The 16,385-nt window shown below is 43.3% G+C and overlaps 1 protein-coding gene across 2 annotated transcripts; it reads right to left on the bottom strand.

Moving 5' to 3' along the window:
• Positions 1–164: 164 nt before the first annotated feature.
• Positions 165–5,774, bottom strand: LOC143349753 (uncharacterized). 2 transcript variants are annotated; one of them, XM_076781246.1, is made up of 3 exons: positions 5,457–5,774; positions 3,259–3,319; positions 165–1,794 (listed from the first exon to the last, which is right to left on the bottom strand). In XM_076781246.1, the coding sequence occupies exons 1-3, from the start codon at positions 5,476–5,478 to the stop codon at positions 1,506–1,508; spliced, it is 372 nt and encodes a 123-aa protein (XP_076637361.1). In that variant the 5' UTR covers positions 5,479–5,774; the 3' UTR covers positions 165–1,505. The 2 variants fall into 2 exon arrangements, with proteins under 2 accessions (XP_076637361.1, XP_076637362.1); XM_076781247.1 differs by having other exon boundaries at positions 5,469–5,771.
• Positions 5,775–16,385: the final 10,611 nt, after the last annotated feature.

A 16,385-nucleotide genomic window follows, 5' to 3' on the forward strand; every position in this document is an offset into this window, starting at 1 on the left:
TGATTAAAACACGAAAATAAAAATAAAGATTACATATTTGCTCCACAGACGTATGAAATGAATTTAAAATATTATTGCCATGTTTTTTTATCAGTACCAAGTCAAAAATACGATGGAAGAGTATATCGAAGGACATTCGAGTAACAATGGGATAGATCAATACATTCTTAATATTTCTGTTATAGTTTAATATTAACATTATAACACAAGTCTATTCATGTATTTTTATACATATGTATACGTGTATAGTTCTATAAATGCCTAATAATACCTATTTTATGCGGATACAAACCTGACGCAATATGCACGCAGAGACGAGAAAGATTGTATTCGTAACTTGTTGGACCATACTTAACATGAATCTCCTATTATTCGCGATATGCAATGAAATAAAAGAGTTCTCAATAACGGTTTCGTTAATGTGCAACTACATCGCGAGTCTTTCCACCGGTGAACACTTTAGATGATATATTACGCAGAAAAGAAATCTATTTACAAAAGCTCTACGCGTATTCCGACAGGCTTATGATCCCATGCTATCGTACGTACGCTTACGGTATATAAAACTAACTTACACGTATGGAACACTGAAATATACAACGCTATAAAATGTATAAGCTTGTACTTCGTCGAGATTTACTAGATATACATAATCGCAACGCTTCGTTTTTAAAGCGAAATGACGATGGTCTATCAACGTGGTGGCGTGTCGACGACACAAGTGCTAGAACCAAAGCTTTTCATTCTTTCCTGGTCAGCACTAAGTTTTGCTGTTCATATTTCAAAAGTTTGTACTACGCTTAGGCCAACCATTTTTGCCGTGTATATACATGAAATAATGGTTTCGTTAATCCTCCTGTCCCAGAACTTTACGAGCGTACGCCGAGTGTTCTTCATTATTGTCGTAACTAGAAGTATTTCAGACTTTGCGATAAACACAAAATGGATTATCTCTCCGAGCAAACAAACTCCGTACGGTTCGCAATATTTTTCTAGATTAATGAACGATCGAGCGAACTTTACAAAAGAAAAGCAATCGTTCGGGCAATTCGTAGTTCTTTAAATCTTCGAGGTTTCCATCAATGACGAGAAAAAGCAGAAACACTTAGGAAAGCATAGAAAAAAAAAAAAGAAGGATGATTTCGTGTTTAGGTACTGAATATCGCGTTCTCTGATCTTTATATTTTCTTCGACGTGTCTGCTCGAGCGAGCAACGCTTTTCAATGTATCGACGCGAGTTATAATTTTATTGGATTCACTTCAACAAAAAATCAGAGAGTTTGTTGCGATAGGCGCGTGTGCGCGTTTCAAAAATACGAGTTACGTCGACACTGTTTTTTCGTGCATCTCGTGCGATGAAGTTGCTGACGTCGAACGAGTATTTTTGTACCCGCGCAACAACCATTATCGAAATTTTTCCAAATTTCCAACATCTAAAAAGTCGGTGCATCTCGCGAGGGGGCAGTGGTCCCAACCCTATGACTTCTGCCCAATTAAGAATGGAATCACGCGTGCCTAACTCCTATAACGTTTCCGGTCGCTGAGAGCTGCTCCTCGGCCTCCATCATCTTCAGCTTCCTCACGACTTGAGCGTGTTCCTCGAGCAGTCTCGCGAATTCTCCTCTCCTTGTTTCGGCTTCCACTTGCATCTGCTTGATCCTTTCCCTTGGACCACCTGGACTGTCCAGTGGTGTTTGAGTCGACGAGTTCTGAGAGCTGCTCTCGTTCGACAGACCGTCTAAATCTGAATTTTCGCTCGATATCGAGTGCGAATCGACATCGTCCACGATCAGACTGTAAATTAAAAGAAACACGACGTTACACAGATGTTTTCACATGTATATTTTCGAAACAATTTAATCTCTATAGATTATTCTCTAAAGCTCTCCAATTTCCTCGGAAATTATTTGATAATAAGTCTCCCCTCGATTATGCACGAATTGGCTAGAATATTTCTAATCGATATTGCCATTAGAATGCGAATATTTGCGTGTTCTTCGCAGCCTTTCTTGCAACTTTGTACAAAAATAGTGGTATCGATTGATTCTAATACTCCAAGTCTTGCCACCATATCTCGTTTTCCGTGTACGATGCACTCGAGATTGAACACACGCGTGTCTTTGTATTCTATACGTATCTCGGGATTTTCAAACGACGTTCGTACGCGTTTCATACGATCGAGTCTACTCCGAGTCGGTATACGAGAAGGAAAAAACGTGAAATTCAAGGTTTCGATTATTGGGAGGGTAACAGAAATCAAGGGGAAGCGCAGACATCGATCGTCGAACGTCTGAAGTTCAGGTTTTTAGAACCGAACGGGTTTTGTCGCTAAGGAGAATGTGATTTTCGTAGTCGGACCGAACTATCGACGTTCTGCCCTACAGCATTGTAGTGGCAACAATTGTCGCTTGCGTCAATGTTACGTCATTGGTACTGAAGCACGTAGCCTAGACTATGGATAACGGATTGATTTTACGGAAAATATCGCGTTGGATTGGCGTTAAATGTATCGATCGACGATAAAATCAGAAATAGATCGCGTACGATTCGTCGTTATCGAGAAACGTTTGGTCTCTGTCCTTTGGAGAAAATTATTACGAAAGAGGGGCAAAAGAGGGAACGAGAGGACGTACAGATTCAGGGACTCTTATATGCGTCACGGTCTATAACCATAATCGTTTGAACCACTTCCTACGATACAGTGGCCTCGATAGAGCTACGAAAATATTTGTACTGTGAGAATTATAATCCGCGAATCGTGTTAGGCGGAAGCCCGTAATGTAGCGTTACGGATGCTTTCTGGAAAGGCGTTGGATAGGGAGATGTTGTTGATTTAGCATCGACGCGAAAATACGAGGCATCCAAACTCGCAAACTTATTATAAGGCCTTCGAAGCCAGAATGGACGCATTATTTGTGTACCAGACTAGATTGATAGTGCATCCAGATGATCACATAATCTGGCAATATCGACTACCACCCACGTCGACTTTTCCAGAGAAACGATTACAGAAAGGTCGTATTGGAAATTTACTCCCACGAAAATTCTGGAAATAACGGGGCTTCTATGCACGTATTTGCAAACGCTATATGGTCTGGCCAGAATATACGAATCTACTGCCTAACGCGTAGTCGAGAACGAACAACGTGCTCGTTATATTTTCAAGCTTCTACGCATTTTTGCTTCGCGTCGAGCGCAAACAATGACAATTATTTATATCGTTAAATTATCTTGAATCGTTGTTTTGCAATCGCTTACCTGAATGCACCGTAGATTTCTCTTCCCGATGCCATCGTCACTGCGATATCAGGCAACGACCCTGGAACAAAAAATGCTATGACGTAAATTCATTAATTCCGATAGAAAGTCTTTTGTACATTTGGTTCTACGAATCGGAACCGTGCATGTGAAATGATTTATGACACGGCAGTTCCTCGGATAACATAATACCCAGTGACGTTAAACAATTTTTAAGCTTTGCTTCTCTCTGCGAATAATGAGAGGCTCTAACGAAATTACATACCGCGACGATTGCACGAGTGTCTCTGTGTCGAGCTACGAACACTATTATTAAGTACTATTTTAATTTTAACGCACCCCAGAGCGCGTGTAACGCTTCGTTCATCTTCCCGAAGGAATAAGATCTCTGTTCTCCAAAGTACAGATGATTTACGGGATTTTCAGCAAATGTGTAAAGATGATTATATTGACTAGATTGTCCAGGCAAACGTAGTCGTGTTACACGCGTCTCTGACGAGGACACGATGCGTGGAAGAAGCCTCATTTATTTCAAGACAACGATCTCATATTCCAAAAAGTATCATAGTTCGCGCTCGATGTCGTACGAGACAACGATCGTTTCAGAAAGATACAGTACCGCGTAGATTTAGATTGCATCGAGACGTAGCAAGGTAATTCGAAAGGATATCGACTGACGTTGACGCGCCATTATCTTCTTTTATAATTTATAAGTCAAACGATGGACCATCGAGCGATTTTCTTATTTAAATTGCATCGTTTCGTTTTATTTAACGAGGATCGATCGGCGAACGGTATTGATCGGAAGGAGACGGTGCCCGAAAACCGATTTCCCTTTTCTACGTGTTTTATAATAGAACTTTTCTCGATCGATGGTAACGTTGTTTACCAAATAGATGGAGAATTTACGACTACCTTAGCAGAGTCTTCTCCCTTGAGATTACTCGTCTAGCAAACGACGCAAAGAATTTAAAACTCTGACCAGATGGCGATCGACTGTTTTGCGCAGACGACACGTGCAAATTTACGTGACGGAAGCACACTACGTTGAGCGCATTTACACGTGCACGCTCACGTCACATCCTCCTCCATCATTAACCACACGAACCTCAATTTATGTTTTCCTGAATATATTTTACTCCCGCCATTAATAGCAGCGCTTTAAAAGTTACACGAGATTAGGACGCGCGATTCGACGGAGGAATTATTTCTGAGTAGTAGTTGGTTCGCAATAGATCGCGATTATCGACGCGTATTGCGAATCTGTATTGCCAGAACGATCGATGATGTATAGGTAACCTATCTTGCTCTTTCTAAAATAGGATCATGAACGCGAATCCGACTCGATCGAAACCTTGGCCCCATAGAGCAGAGGCCTGCGTCTGTTTCGTTAATAAAATGGTTAATTAAGCGTCACGTGGACCAAGAAGCGTCTCACGTTCGAGCATCGAGGATCTTAATAAGCGATCACCTTGGGAATAAATTTGACCAACGACGTTACGTACGATTGTTCGCGCCTCGATAATTGCGATAAAAAGAGAAAAAAAGAAAAGAAAAACGATGAAAAGAACGGTCCGTTTATTGTTTCGGAAAATAGCGACGCCGTTCGCGAGACAGGTAAAAGACAATTTTGCGCCAAGTACTAAAGGAATGCTCTTTATTTGGTAGAAGCCGGGAAATCGACCTTCGCAGCTGCACGAGGAAGAGGATCCGGGGACTCGAACGAGACGAGTGCCTCGCGACCTTAGACAATGCGACCTGCACACGAGACATCCACGAACCGTGACCACTTCTGCCAGCCAACCGAGGAGAAACAAAGAAGGTAAGAAAGTCCTGACAGAGATGAAAGTATCATCTCGCGTATTATTACACCGGATAAACGTCAGAGCCGTTTAGAACCAGTTGTAACGTTTCTACTCGAGATTCCTGCGTCGACTTTAAGACGAACATTTTCATAGCGTCTCGCCCGGAGTACTTCGCTCTAATTGCATACCGGAGTCTTCGTTTTGAATGCACGCGCGAACATAAGTCGGTACCCGCACCGTGGCCGTGTGTGCCAAATTCAAACATGCAGTTCCGTTCGTGAATCCCAAGTGGAAACATATTCGATCGTACCGGTGCTTAGACGGTAGAACCACGCGAACGAAAGAAATACTCGATAGAAGGGAAATCTTATAGAAAAATGCATTGAAACGTACACTGGTACCCACCTCTGACCATCTGTGCTCGGTAATTTCTGTATCGGTGTCCGTGTAAATTGAGCCGCGTCGATCGGATCGAAGCAGAGCAGCGGTTTGGCCAAACAGTCTTTATTCGGTATCGAAACAGCGTAACGGAGGTTGAAAACCGTGTTAGGAAAGGTTTGATCGAGCTTCGTCGAACGAAAAGAACGTATTCGAAGGGACGACGGAGGAAACGACGTTCACCACTCGAAAGACTCGCGCAGACTGATCAGCTCGGCCTCTATTGCCGCGCGCTACAACCTCAACTGCAGGTTACCGCTCCACCGGAGAAGGGGGATGCAACCGACAAATTTTATTTCGTGCCACCCCGCCCCGCCCCGTCTTAGCGTTCTCGTCACCGTTCCCGCTGTTTTCATGCACTCGAGCAACTCTCTATCGCGTTGATTTCGATCAAAGATACACGCGTTATCGACCGACCACGGCGATTAGTTACAGCAGACGTCATCGAGGCTGCTACCGAAAAAAAAAATTCCAGCACGATTAATCGATAAGCGAGCCATAGAAATCTAGCCGGTTTTCTATTCTTGTGCATCTGGTTTTCGAATTCGTCGGTTTATTTTTAAACGGGGCGTCTGGCTCTATTGCCCGTTAAAAGATCCCGCGAAGGATCATCGATTTTTTTTTTTTTTGTTTGTCCGGACGCGATTAACGGTTGTCTATGCTATAATTGTTTTTCCCCGCGATTCTATCCGCCGACGTCACGGCGGAGCGAAACCCGACCGAAGAAAAAGCAATTTGCGATAGAAAATTGGATTGTGCTCGGGGGAGTCGCTCAGTCAGGGAAAACCTTTTCGCGGTGACAAACTTGCCGAAAGGAAGGTGACGATTGTCTGAATTGATGTTTCTCAGAAGCGGATACTGGTAGCTTATTCAACCGGCAGATGAATCATTGCCAATGACGTTCGTACTTCTCTCGACTGCTCTGTGAATTTCGATGTACGTATCTTGCGCGTAATACAATTGCACTTTGAACGAACAATCAAATGCCAACGAGATTACTAGTTGCATAAAAAAAAGAACTCGTTGAAAAAAATATAGTAGAACGTCCCGTAACAAGCGAGACCCAAGGACAGTTTTATTATGTTGGCTGATAGTTGTACCGGATATCGTTCATTGCGCGCGAATAATTTTAATAAACCGACCAGTGTGAATAACCGACGTACGCGAAATCTTTACGGCTGTTTAAATCTGTCCATTCGATTCGTTCGCTTTATCGCGATGTTTTTACGAAATCAGTAGACGTTTTCGCAGTCGTAAATTTTTAAATTCGAAGCTCTTCGCGATAACACTCACGACCCGGCGTTATTGCGAGTCTCTGGTCTCGATGTTAACGCGTCTTTCGCGAATCCTCGACTATCATGAAAATTGATCAATTTTCATCGTCGACCACCATGAAATTGTTCGATACAAACTTGGATAATTTCGTCTTGCAACGAGAACGAAAAATTTTCGGTAGGTGGTCCCCATGCTACGTTGGATTTCAGGGTCACCGCGAAACACTAAACGAAACTGACGAAGACCATACAACTCTTCGGGGAGTCCGATGGTAAATTATTTCGGTTGGTCGCTAATTTTGTCGCGGTATGCCATGCCGCACAGAGAGCGATGGTTAACCACCGTCGCGTATAACGTAGTGTCTTTGGTGTTCTGTGCGTCCTTCCACGCTTATCTTTCCGTTCTTTTACTTTCTCAGCGCGCATCCTCCTTTTCTGCCTCTTTGTCCTGGCTCTTTCGAGAGTATTTGCTCGTCGATTGGCTCCCTATTTTCGCTCGTTAAAGTCAGTGTTCAATGTACCGCATCGCCCAGCCAGGGTCAACATCTCCCTCGAGGCTGAGAAAAGCTTGCAGTGTCAACGAGCGCGTAAACTACCCCGAAAAGGACAAGCATTCCTATGGGGAGTCGAAAAAGGAGAGGTGAGAGCCACCTTTGCTACACGTACACCGTTCTTCTTTCTCGCCGGTCTAATAATTCTTTCTTCGCATCGTCCCTTTACGCCGCACTCTACGCGTTTACTTCGAAACGCGTTGGTTTTGGAGTAGCAAGCGTATTTAAAATTTGGAGAAAATCGCGTACTGGGATTCGATCGGTTCTTATATGCTCGTCGATGTCCCCTCGGAACAAAGGCAATCTTTAAAAGTAAAAATAATACGAGTCGGTTCTCGACCCGGAATAAATGTCGTGAAAAATTTAATAGCTCTTGAGTCGCCCGTTGGTCAATAAAAGGGTTCATTGCGAGCACGTAACACGGTGGAAAATAAATAGCGACCCTTATCTGAATCGCAGAACACGCCGAGCGATCGTGAGAAGTTAATGAACGGGACGTGCGTCAATGATAACGATCGTCGAATCGGAGACGAACCAAAAGGAGAGGTTTTGCCTCGATGGAAGATGAAAACTGTCTCCGAGATAACTATGTGCGTCAATGCTGATACTGTATCTTATCTGTCTCTCTCTCAGCTTTTGCATAGATCGTAATCTTCGATCGTCGTGAAAAATCATCGTCGCGAAGGTCTTCGCGAGCCGACCATTTTAGATCTTCAACGACTTTCTCCTTGGGGATGTTTTCTCCGCGATGGAAACTAATTTCTTCGGTTCGCCGTCGAATATATCCTCGTTCGTTTTCATCCTACGGACGTTCCATGTCGGATCGTAGAAAATACGAAGCCTTAAAATACGAGACGACCGGAGACCAGAGGCGAGGTCTGCTTTCAAATACGTCAAAGCCGTTCTTTATCAAGGCCGTTTTGTTCATACTGCCGGTAGTTTTCCGGATCGTTACACGGGCGAAGAAATTTCGTTTCTGTTCAAACATCCCCTACGACGATTGTTCTATTCGATATACTTTCAATGAGTTATCGGTCGAAGGTACTTAAGGCGTATCGAAGAAACGGAACTAACAAAGTACCGATTGTTGAAGTTGTTTGGTACTACGAGCATCCCCCTCTATCGAACGTGGGTGGCTGAATTTTCGTCGCGAAATGAATCACTTGACTCGCGTAATGGATGATACGAATAAAACATCCTGGAAATTTGCAATAAAAGTGTCACCGCGTAGTATGCGCGAATTATCGGACTGAAATTATTAGCGGTCCGTTCGCTGTGACCGTAGTTTTCTGGTCGGTAAAAATTCGTTGGAAAAACAACTATTAGGAAATTTCGTTGGCTCGATCCGTTGGTTGAACGAAAAGGGACTGAGACCTTCGGTTTGTTACGAGACCTTGTTCGGAACCTGACTCGACGCATCAGACATTTGATATCGAGGTTAAATGTTCCTCTCGAGTCGAGAGAGGAGAGGAGAAAAAAGAACAGTTTGTTTCTCTTAGCAAAAATCGCGAGGGCGTCGAGAGATTCCACGCATACCGGGGATCTCGAGTTAATAAATCCGAATTTTTTCGTCCCTCGTTCCACGATCGTCGATTCTAATCACTCGGATTCGCTTTCCCCCTCACGAATCGAACTCCTTTTGGCGGCTGTCCAGCGCGGATATTTTTTTGATTAATTTAATTCCCACGCGAACAACTACAAGACATTTCGCGTTACGGCAAAGAAACGTGCCCGTTCGTATTTCAAATATTTATCGACGGTTTACGCGAAATTGTGCAAACGCTTCGTAGTCTGGGCAACGATTAAACGTAAAACGCGAACGCTTTCTGGCGGAGAATAAGAACGTATGGAAATCTTTTTCGGTAGATTGAAACGTCCGGCCATGCCACGACGTACGCTGAAAGTCTATAAGCCGCCGAAGAGTATTTTTGTCCGTGGATATTATCGATTGCATATACCCCTGATTCGTTCTCTCTTCCTCTCGCGAGCATACTACGACCATATAGATTCTTCTCTTTATTTTTCCTCCTATACACGGGTTCTTCCTATCCAAAACTGATAGACGAGCTGTACGCGTCGTTTCCCGTTTACAAATACACAGCCGCATCCGCATAAATCTGTTCCAACTTCGTGTACCGACTCGATCCGTGGAAGTTCCGTCCATTTTTAGTAACCCGGGGCCACGTAGAAAACTTCCGAACCGCGATACCTTCGATATCCCCGAATGAAACTTTTATTTCATAGAATCGGACGTGCGTCGAGATCTTTCAGCGAGTATTAATCCGCGAAAAATAGACTGCGCGCATTTAGCGGCCAGGTGGATCGTTTTAAGTCACGTTTTCTCCCAGGTAAAGAAACGATCGATCCCCGCGTACAGAATCGCCGTGCGGGCGAAATTGTATTAGAGGCGAAGAGTCTGACGCGATGGAACTCGGAGGCAAGCTCGGAGAGTTCGTAAATTCGACGGTGAGTGACGTGTCTCAATTGTGATTCACTGCAATGCGTCACAGTGAATAGAGAATCTTATTCTTGGCCCATCGCGGCTCATTGTTCGCAGTCACCTACTTTCATTTGCCCAATTGTATCGTTTGCTTCGCGCGTCACTCTATGGATTATACGTACGGCCGGGTATTCTAGAACAGGAAACTTGCTTGGCCAACCCCCCTTACAGCCTTTGGGAAATTTTTACTCTTCCGGTGCTCCGTCGATTCCGTATACCTCGTAAATCTTCGTTCGTATTCCGCCTTGTATGGTAAACAAGAGCTTACGTTCCATATCGACCTGGCATTTATTTTTTAAGAAACTTATCCATCACGAGCGGTCGCTGAAACTGTACCGCCTGTTCGATGAAAAGTTCCATCGTGATTGGCGGAATTTCGCTAGTCAGCTGGTATTTCACCGCATCATGTACTATAAATAGTTTAAATAATCACGTGACGCCCACATACCACCGCGTACGTGTAGTATTGAAGGCGTCAGCCGTTTCCGAATATTACACTTACGGGGTAATGAGTCCGTCGAGTATTGTTGACTCTATTGTTGGAACAATCGTAACGGCGATTGAAAATGCCGGCTTTGAGTCGCGGTACGTCGCAATCGATCGATCGATTCTCTTTTTTTTTTTGTACGGTATAAATAAATAACACGTGTAAATGCGACGTTGAACGCTTTAAATTACAATTGACGCCGACCGCTGGACCTTGAATGAGTTCAAGCACGTTGCGTGCGAAACAGCAGAGCGCATCCGTTCTAAGATTATCGGTTTTTTTCTTCAAATTTGAATCATCGGTTCGCCGCAATTTGTTAAACAAATTTCAAAGTTAATTTATGAGTCAGCGCGCGTATACTTAAACTTTAGCGATAACGAGTCAGCGTCAAAGTACATAACTCGAAGGTATTCTCTATAACGTAATACAGAATCGGCACGTTAACTTTTGTTATCCGTAAACCGAGGAGATTTGTACTTTCGTCTTAAGATTTTCCATTGTTCCACGTGGTAGGGAGGACGGGGAAAGGTAGGAAGTCGTAAAGCAGCGAGTCATAAACTTGTGTCGAGTCGATGAAAACTCCCCCGATCCCTTCTAGAATTTCGTACGCGCTCCGTCTCGCGAAGCTTTAAAAGCTTTCTGCTTTAAGCATCGATCTTTAATAGCTGATGTGAGAATTCAATGGCACACGCCGTTTCGGTGGTCTTCGCGGAGAAATTGTAAATCTCGTAAACCATCCACTTCGTTCGACTACTCTCGAAAAGAGGCAAAGAGAAGCGTTACGACTTTTTTTCTTTCTTCCCTTTCTTCCTTTCAGCGGGATTTACGAGAGATTTTCGTACGTGTACCGTTCGCGTTCGCCAATGGATACCCATAAAGATATCCTTTCGGAAAACACACCGAAAATATGGAATGAAAAAATATATCGTCGTGGCGCGCTGGTTTTAGAGAACACTTTTGTTGTTTATTCAGCTGGGAGGCCTCCCGCGTCTTTTAACTCTCGTTTTTACGATTGTCCTTTGTGCACGAGGTTACGCCACTGGGTTCGCGCAGAAGAATCGGTAAAATAACATAGACTAAGAGGGCGGTTGGAGTAGCACGAAGTGAGATTACATGGACGATAGAGGATGAGGGACCCAACTTCAACACCAAAATGGCGGAGGCCCGGAGGGTTGGAGATGGCACGTGTTTGACAGCCTAACACAGTGGCGTAACAACGAATTTATGCCGTTTACATTCCCCGAATCGTTTATAGCGTCGATCCATGACCATTGACCAAATATAATAACAAAGAAGCTGAAAAGTGATGCAATCTTCGTCGGAACGTCAACCGCAGGGTAGTCGTAGAATATTCTATCGATTAACATGGCCATCGATATTAAACAGGCAACGAATCATACCATAAAAGCTTCCGTTATGACCTTTGTATTATATAGTCGAGTTCATGACGTTGTTTCATTACGCCAATTGCAATAGCAAGAGATACGACTCTTTCTTTATATAATTTCGCATACACGATTTTCCTTTGTTACCAATTCGAGCGTACCATTCGGATTCTACGAATAATTAAACATAGTTAATGGTTTTTTCGATCGTAGCTTATTATTCGAGTATTTTATTTCCACGCCTAGACTATTAGGAAAATTCTTATCGCTGTTTTCCGAACCCTACGCCTCTGAAGCTCGACCACCGCCGCGTACCACCCCCAAACCCACCCCTAATGACGTCATAGGACAGTGGCGCCAACAACCCCGCACTGACGTCAGCTCCGAACATTGGGCAACCGAGTTACCTTTGTGCCATGAATTCCAGACTTCCCGGTTTCGTTTCACGCGAAAAAAAGAAATCGTCGGGCAAATATTTTTCCGGAAATCGCCTCCCTTCGATCGTTGTTGCTCAACGTTCGCGATATTTATTGAAATGCTGTTTCCCACACAGGCAGAGACTCGGTCATAGTAGACGTTCTGCATACATATATCGCGCCCTTATCGAGCCGGCGTAAAGCAGCACCTTCGTCATCGATTCACCATGACGACGGCAATGACGATTTCGCTCGTCATTCGTTACCTGAGTTTTAGTTGCGATTAACTCCCACCTGGTGTTCCCGGCTAGACCGGTTTATTTTTAAGCGTGCACGATAACGGCATATCGATACCCTTTACCCGAATGAACTTTTCGCGTTATTTCACAGTAGCAGTAAAAACGTCCGGCGTTTCCCACGTGTACAGAGTGTTTCTAAACCGGAGGTCTCGACCTCCACTTTGGGAACGTATTTCGTTCGATGCTATAAAAAAATTGACAAGAGGAAAAGGGCATTAAAAACAGAGAAATTAGTTTAAACGCCACTTCTAAGTTTGCGTCACGAGCAATTAACGGGCGTTAACTTTAATAGTGGTTTCTCGTGCTCCGTCCGACACTGTTAAGAATAGCTTCATTCAAACTGCTCGATGGAATGCTATTCGAGAGTACCGAAATTGATCGCTCTTTCCTTCGGTTCTTCTCTGTTTTCTTTTTTTTCGTTCGGCGGAAATTTCTATTTCAATCTCGATAACAGAATCTGAATGAAGTTTAACGACTGACGCGTGTTGCAACTCGAGCGTGCGACGCGTGCAAGTATTCACGAGCGTAAAGCTTTATCGGCGCCAGACAATGGCACGGTCGTTGGGAATTTCGGAAATTCTGGAATCCCGGAAACACCGGGAATACCGATATCGCTCTTTCATGCTCGTGCACAAAGTGGTCCGACTATTTTCGAAAATCGCACGTCACGCTCTCGTAGTAAACTTTCTCAGGTATTTTCACGCGTTCTCGTTAACAAGAACGAAGGATTGAAAAGCGAGAAAATTATCCCTTCCGTTCGATAATCTCGAGTACTCCGTTTCTACGACGGTTCGTGCAAATACATTTTGCGGAATTTTCATTAAAAAGATGCTCGAGCGAAAAAAGTCAATAATCGTAAAACCGTTGGTAGATTTCATTAATTTTCTTGTCTGAAAGGAACGAAGAAAATTATATTCTAACGTATAGGTTTCAAGGTTGGATGGATCAATATTTTTAGCGCGATAAAACGAGGAGAAAGCAAATTGTTAGCATGTGTCTCGAGAAGAAGATACAGCGTCGCCGTGAATTAACTTTTACACACTTCCGTTTGCGCTTACGTTCGCATCAAGCTATCCGGGCAATTCATTGTCAATGTCACGTGCAGATAGATACAGTCTCGCGAAGACCAATGAGCTATTGCCCCTCGGTTTCGCGTTCATTCTAATAACATTTCAACGTACGTAAACGTTCTTTTTATGATCGTAACGCACCTGTCACCGGTACGTAACAACCGATTCATCCACGCTACATTAATTTCCTTTATTCGAGTCTACTCGTTCGTATATTTCAACGAACTCGAATAAATGGATTGTCATAAAATTGGCGATGCGCCAGAAACGTCATAGCAATTAACTACTATACGAGACTATCCAAACGGACTGTTACTCAAAGCGTCCATAAATACCAGTTCCTCCTATCTGAAAATAACGCGATCCAATTGTTGGACGAACATTGGCACACGTACGTTACAATTTAATTAGACGCCACGATGGGGAAGGAATATATAAATAATAATCAACAACGTCATTATATATTATAAGCAAACAATCTATATTTGTATACACTTTTCGCTCGTAGGATGTTCGTTTGAAATTCGAAGCGTTTGCCATTCATGTTTCTTAATTGAGAAATAATACGTTCAACCCACGCTTGCGATCTCGCTGCGTGTAGGTTGGGATTTATGTGGGCATCTGTACAGGGTGGTCCACATCAAACGTCGCAAAATGGTTTCTCGTTGAGGTCGTTAAAATCTCAAATCGAATACTTAACCATTGCGCAATTCGAAGCTTCGTGTTCAAGGTATAAACACTTAAAATTGTATCACGTTATCGGTTGGTCGTGCGGCGACGCACGCTCGCATTCGCAAACAAGATATTTACGCAATTAAAAAACTGACTGTTTATGTCTCGAGTACGAAACTTCAGATTACAAAACGACAAGCGTCGCACGAGGAAGTTACAAGCTTCTGGTCGTCCCGTCGTTTTGAATCAGCCTGTACGTTCTTCAGCTTATATTCGCATCCAGCTTTCTCGACGATTCATTGTCAGTGATATGCGCACCATCCTCGCAAACGGACGGCCAAACGAACGCCGGATCCCTCTTTTTATTGTCGCGACGATGACGTCAATTCTCTCTAATCTTGGCGCTCATTTCCGAAAATTATGATACCACCGACAGGCCAACGTACGGCACAGGCCGACGGACGTTTAGGACGATCATCGGTTTCCTGATTACGACCCTCCTGCCTTTTACAAACGATTTCGCCTTGCCACTCGCGGCTGCTCATTTTGGAAATCGCACGACACGAACGCTCGTGCGTCGTCTCGAATGATTATTCGAACCGTGTTTTTACAATTTCTAGTTATTTACGCTACGTATTAATCATACGTACACAATTAAATTTTATCATTAATTCATGCAACGATCCGAGTCACCGGTATGACGAATACATTTACAATATGAGTAACGTCAATGACGAAGATTAAAGTGCGCTGCAAAAATGCAACGGCTGCTCAGAAACGAATTTTACGACGGCGATTATTTCGCGTAATTTCCGAACCGCGCATTAAATATAGTCGTTTCCTACGAGGATGTCGTATTTTCCAGTCTTTCGCAACGTTTATCGCGAAGAAACGACGAGACCGCGATTAAAACTCATAGGTGCCAGCGTAACGACGTGTTTATCGATGCCTTTACTATCGATTTGCATGGTTGCCGTATTAACGACCAATATTATGTAACGTTAACCAAGGTCGAGGTACGTGTCCATCATCGCACTGATTGCGAGTAAAAGTTCTCGGCTCGTGTCATTGTTTTTCTTCGCCGATAACGATACCATAAAGTACGTAGCGTTTAATTAATTTCATTTTTACGCCGCCAAGTTAACGAGCGATCATCGAAAGGAAAAACAGCACGTCGGTAAAAGTATTAATGGATATTTTCTCTGGAAAGAAACAGAATTGTTATTTCGTACGTAGAGATGAACAAAAAATCTTGGAGAGATTACAGTCGACGGACCTATTAACGCGTTTTGCTCGTCTTGTTTCCATCGATGTATTCGGCTTGTTCGTTACTGTGACAACGGGCCAACATACGCTGACCCATATAAAGACACACGTTTAGTATACCGAGTTATCCAGAGGTAGTTGGCATACATATTTAACCTCATTTTTACTTCGAAGTAACACCGTTTAAAGCCCGTTTCGAGCTAGTCCGTGTCTCGTTTGGCCTACTTTGCGCAATCAGGGATCATCGCGAAAACAGCTCCGCGGATGTTTACATTCGCCGCGCGAAAAGTATCTCGAAGATTGGCCTCGCGAAATATGTCACGAAATATGCACCGTACGTGGAAACGCGAAAAGGGAAACGTCCCAACGACGACGACGAATTTACAACCTGGTGTCTTCCACGGGCAAAAGAATTCGATCTTCCGTCGAACGAAAAAAGGGGTATACTCGTACGAACAACGGTGCGTGGCTGAAATATTTAAATGCTAAATATTTATTATCGTAGAAGTATACAGAAAATATGCATTGCTTGAATATACAGTGCGTGCTACAGGTGCGAACGTGCAGTGTGAATTAAATATAGGAACATCGTAATAATTAAAATATATTATATTCGTCGAACATACGTGTTTCTGTTCTCCTTTCTAAGAACATGGTATAACTATCTTACAAACTTTATTTCGTTTTCACTTTCCACGTTCGTGGTCGCAAGCCCAATTGTATCGATTTACCGTTCCTAATGCGATCACTATGAAATTATTAATTTCATACGTGCTTGGTTTCCTTCCTAATATACCTATTGTATATTATTTATGTATTACGTAATACTAAGCAAAGCGTTCGCCGATAACGATCAAGTAAAACGTCAGAAACGATACGGGATTAAATAAATAAATGAAAATAAATATAATACACGCGACGATCTGATAAAAAAAAAAAAATCATGCGTCTCGAGGAGACTGTC

Source organism: Colletes latitarsis, chromosome 14 (assembly GCF_051014445.1).
Source record: "Colletes latitarsis isolate SP2378_abdomen chromosome 14, iyColLati1, whole genome shotgun sequence".
In the NCBI taxonomy this organism is placed as follows: Eukaryota; Metazoa; Arthropoda; class Insecta; order Hymenoptera; family Colletidae; genus Colletes; species Colletes latitarsis.

Bases quoted from the DNA above. Each gene is read 5' to 3' on its own strand.
- LOC143349753 (XM_076781246.1), bottom strand. From the start codon at position 5,478: ATGGTCAGAGGTGGGTACCAGT. The intron at 3,320-5,456 runs GTACGTTTCAAT...TTTTTGTTCCAG, and splicing joins GGTCAGAGGTGGGTACCAGT to GGTCGTTGCCTGATATCGCA. The intron at 1,795-3,258 runs GTAAGCGATTGC...TTTAATTTACAG, and splicing joins GAAATCTACGGTGCATTCAG to TCTGATCGTGGACGATGTCG.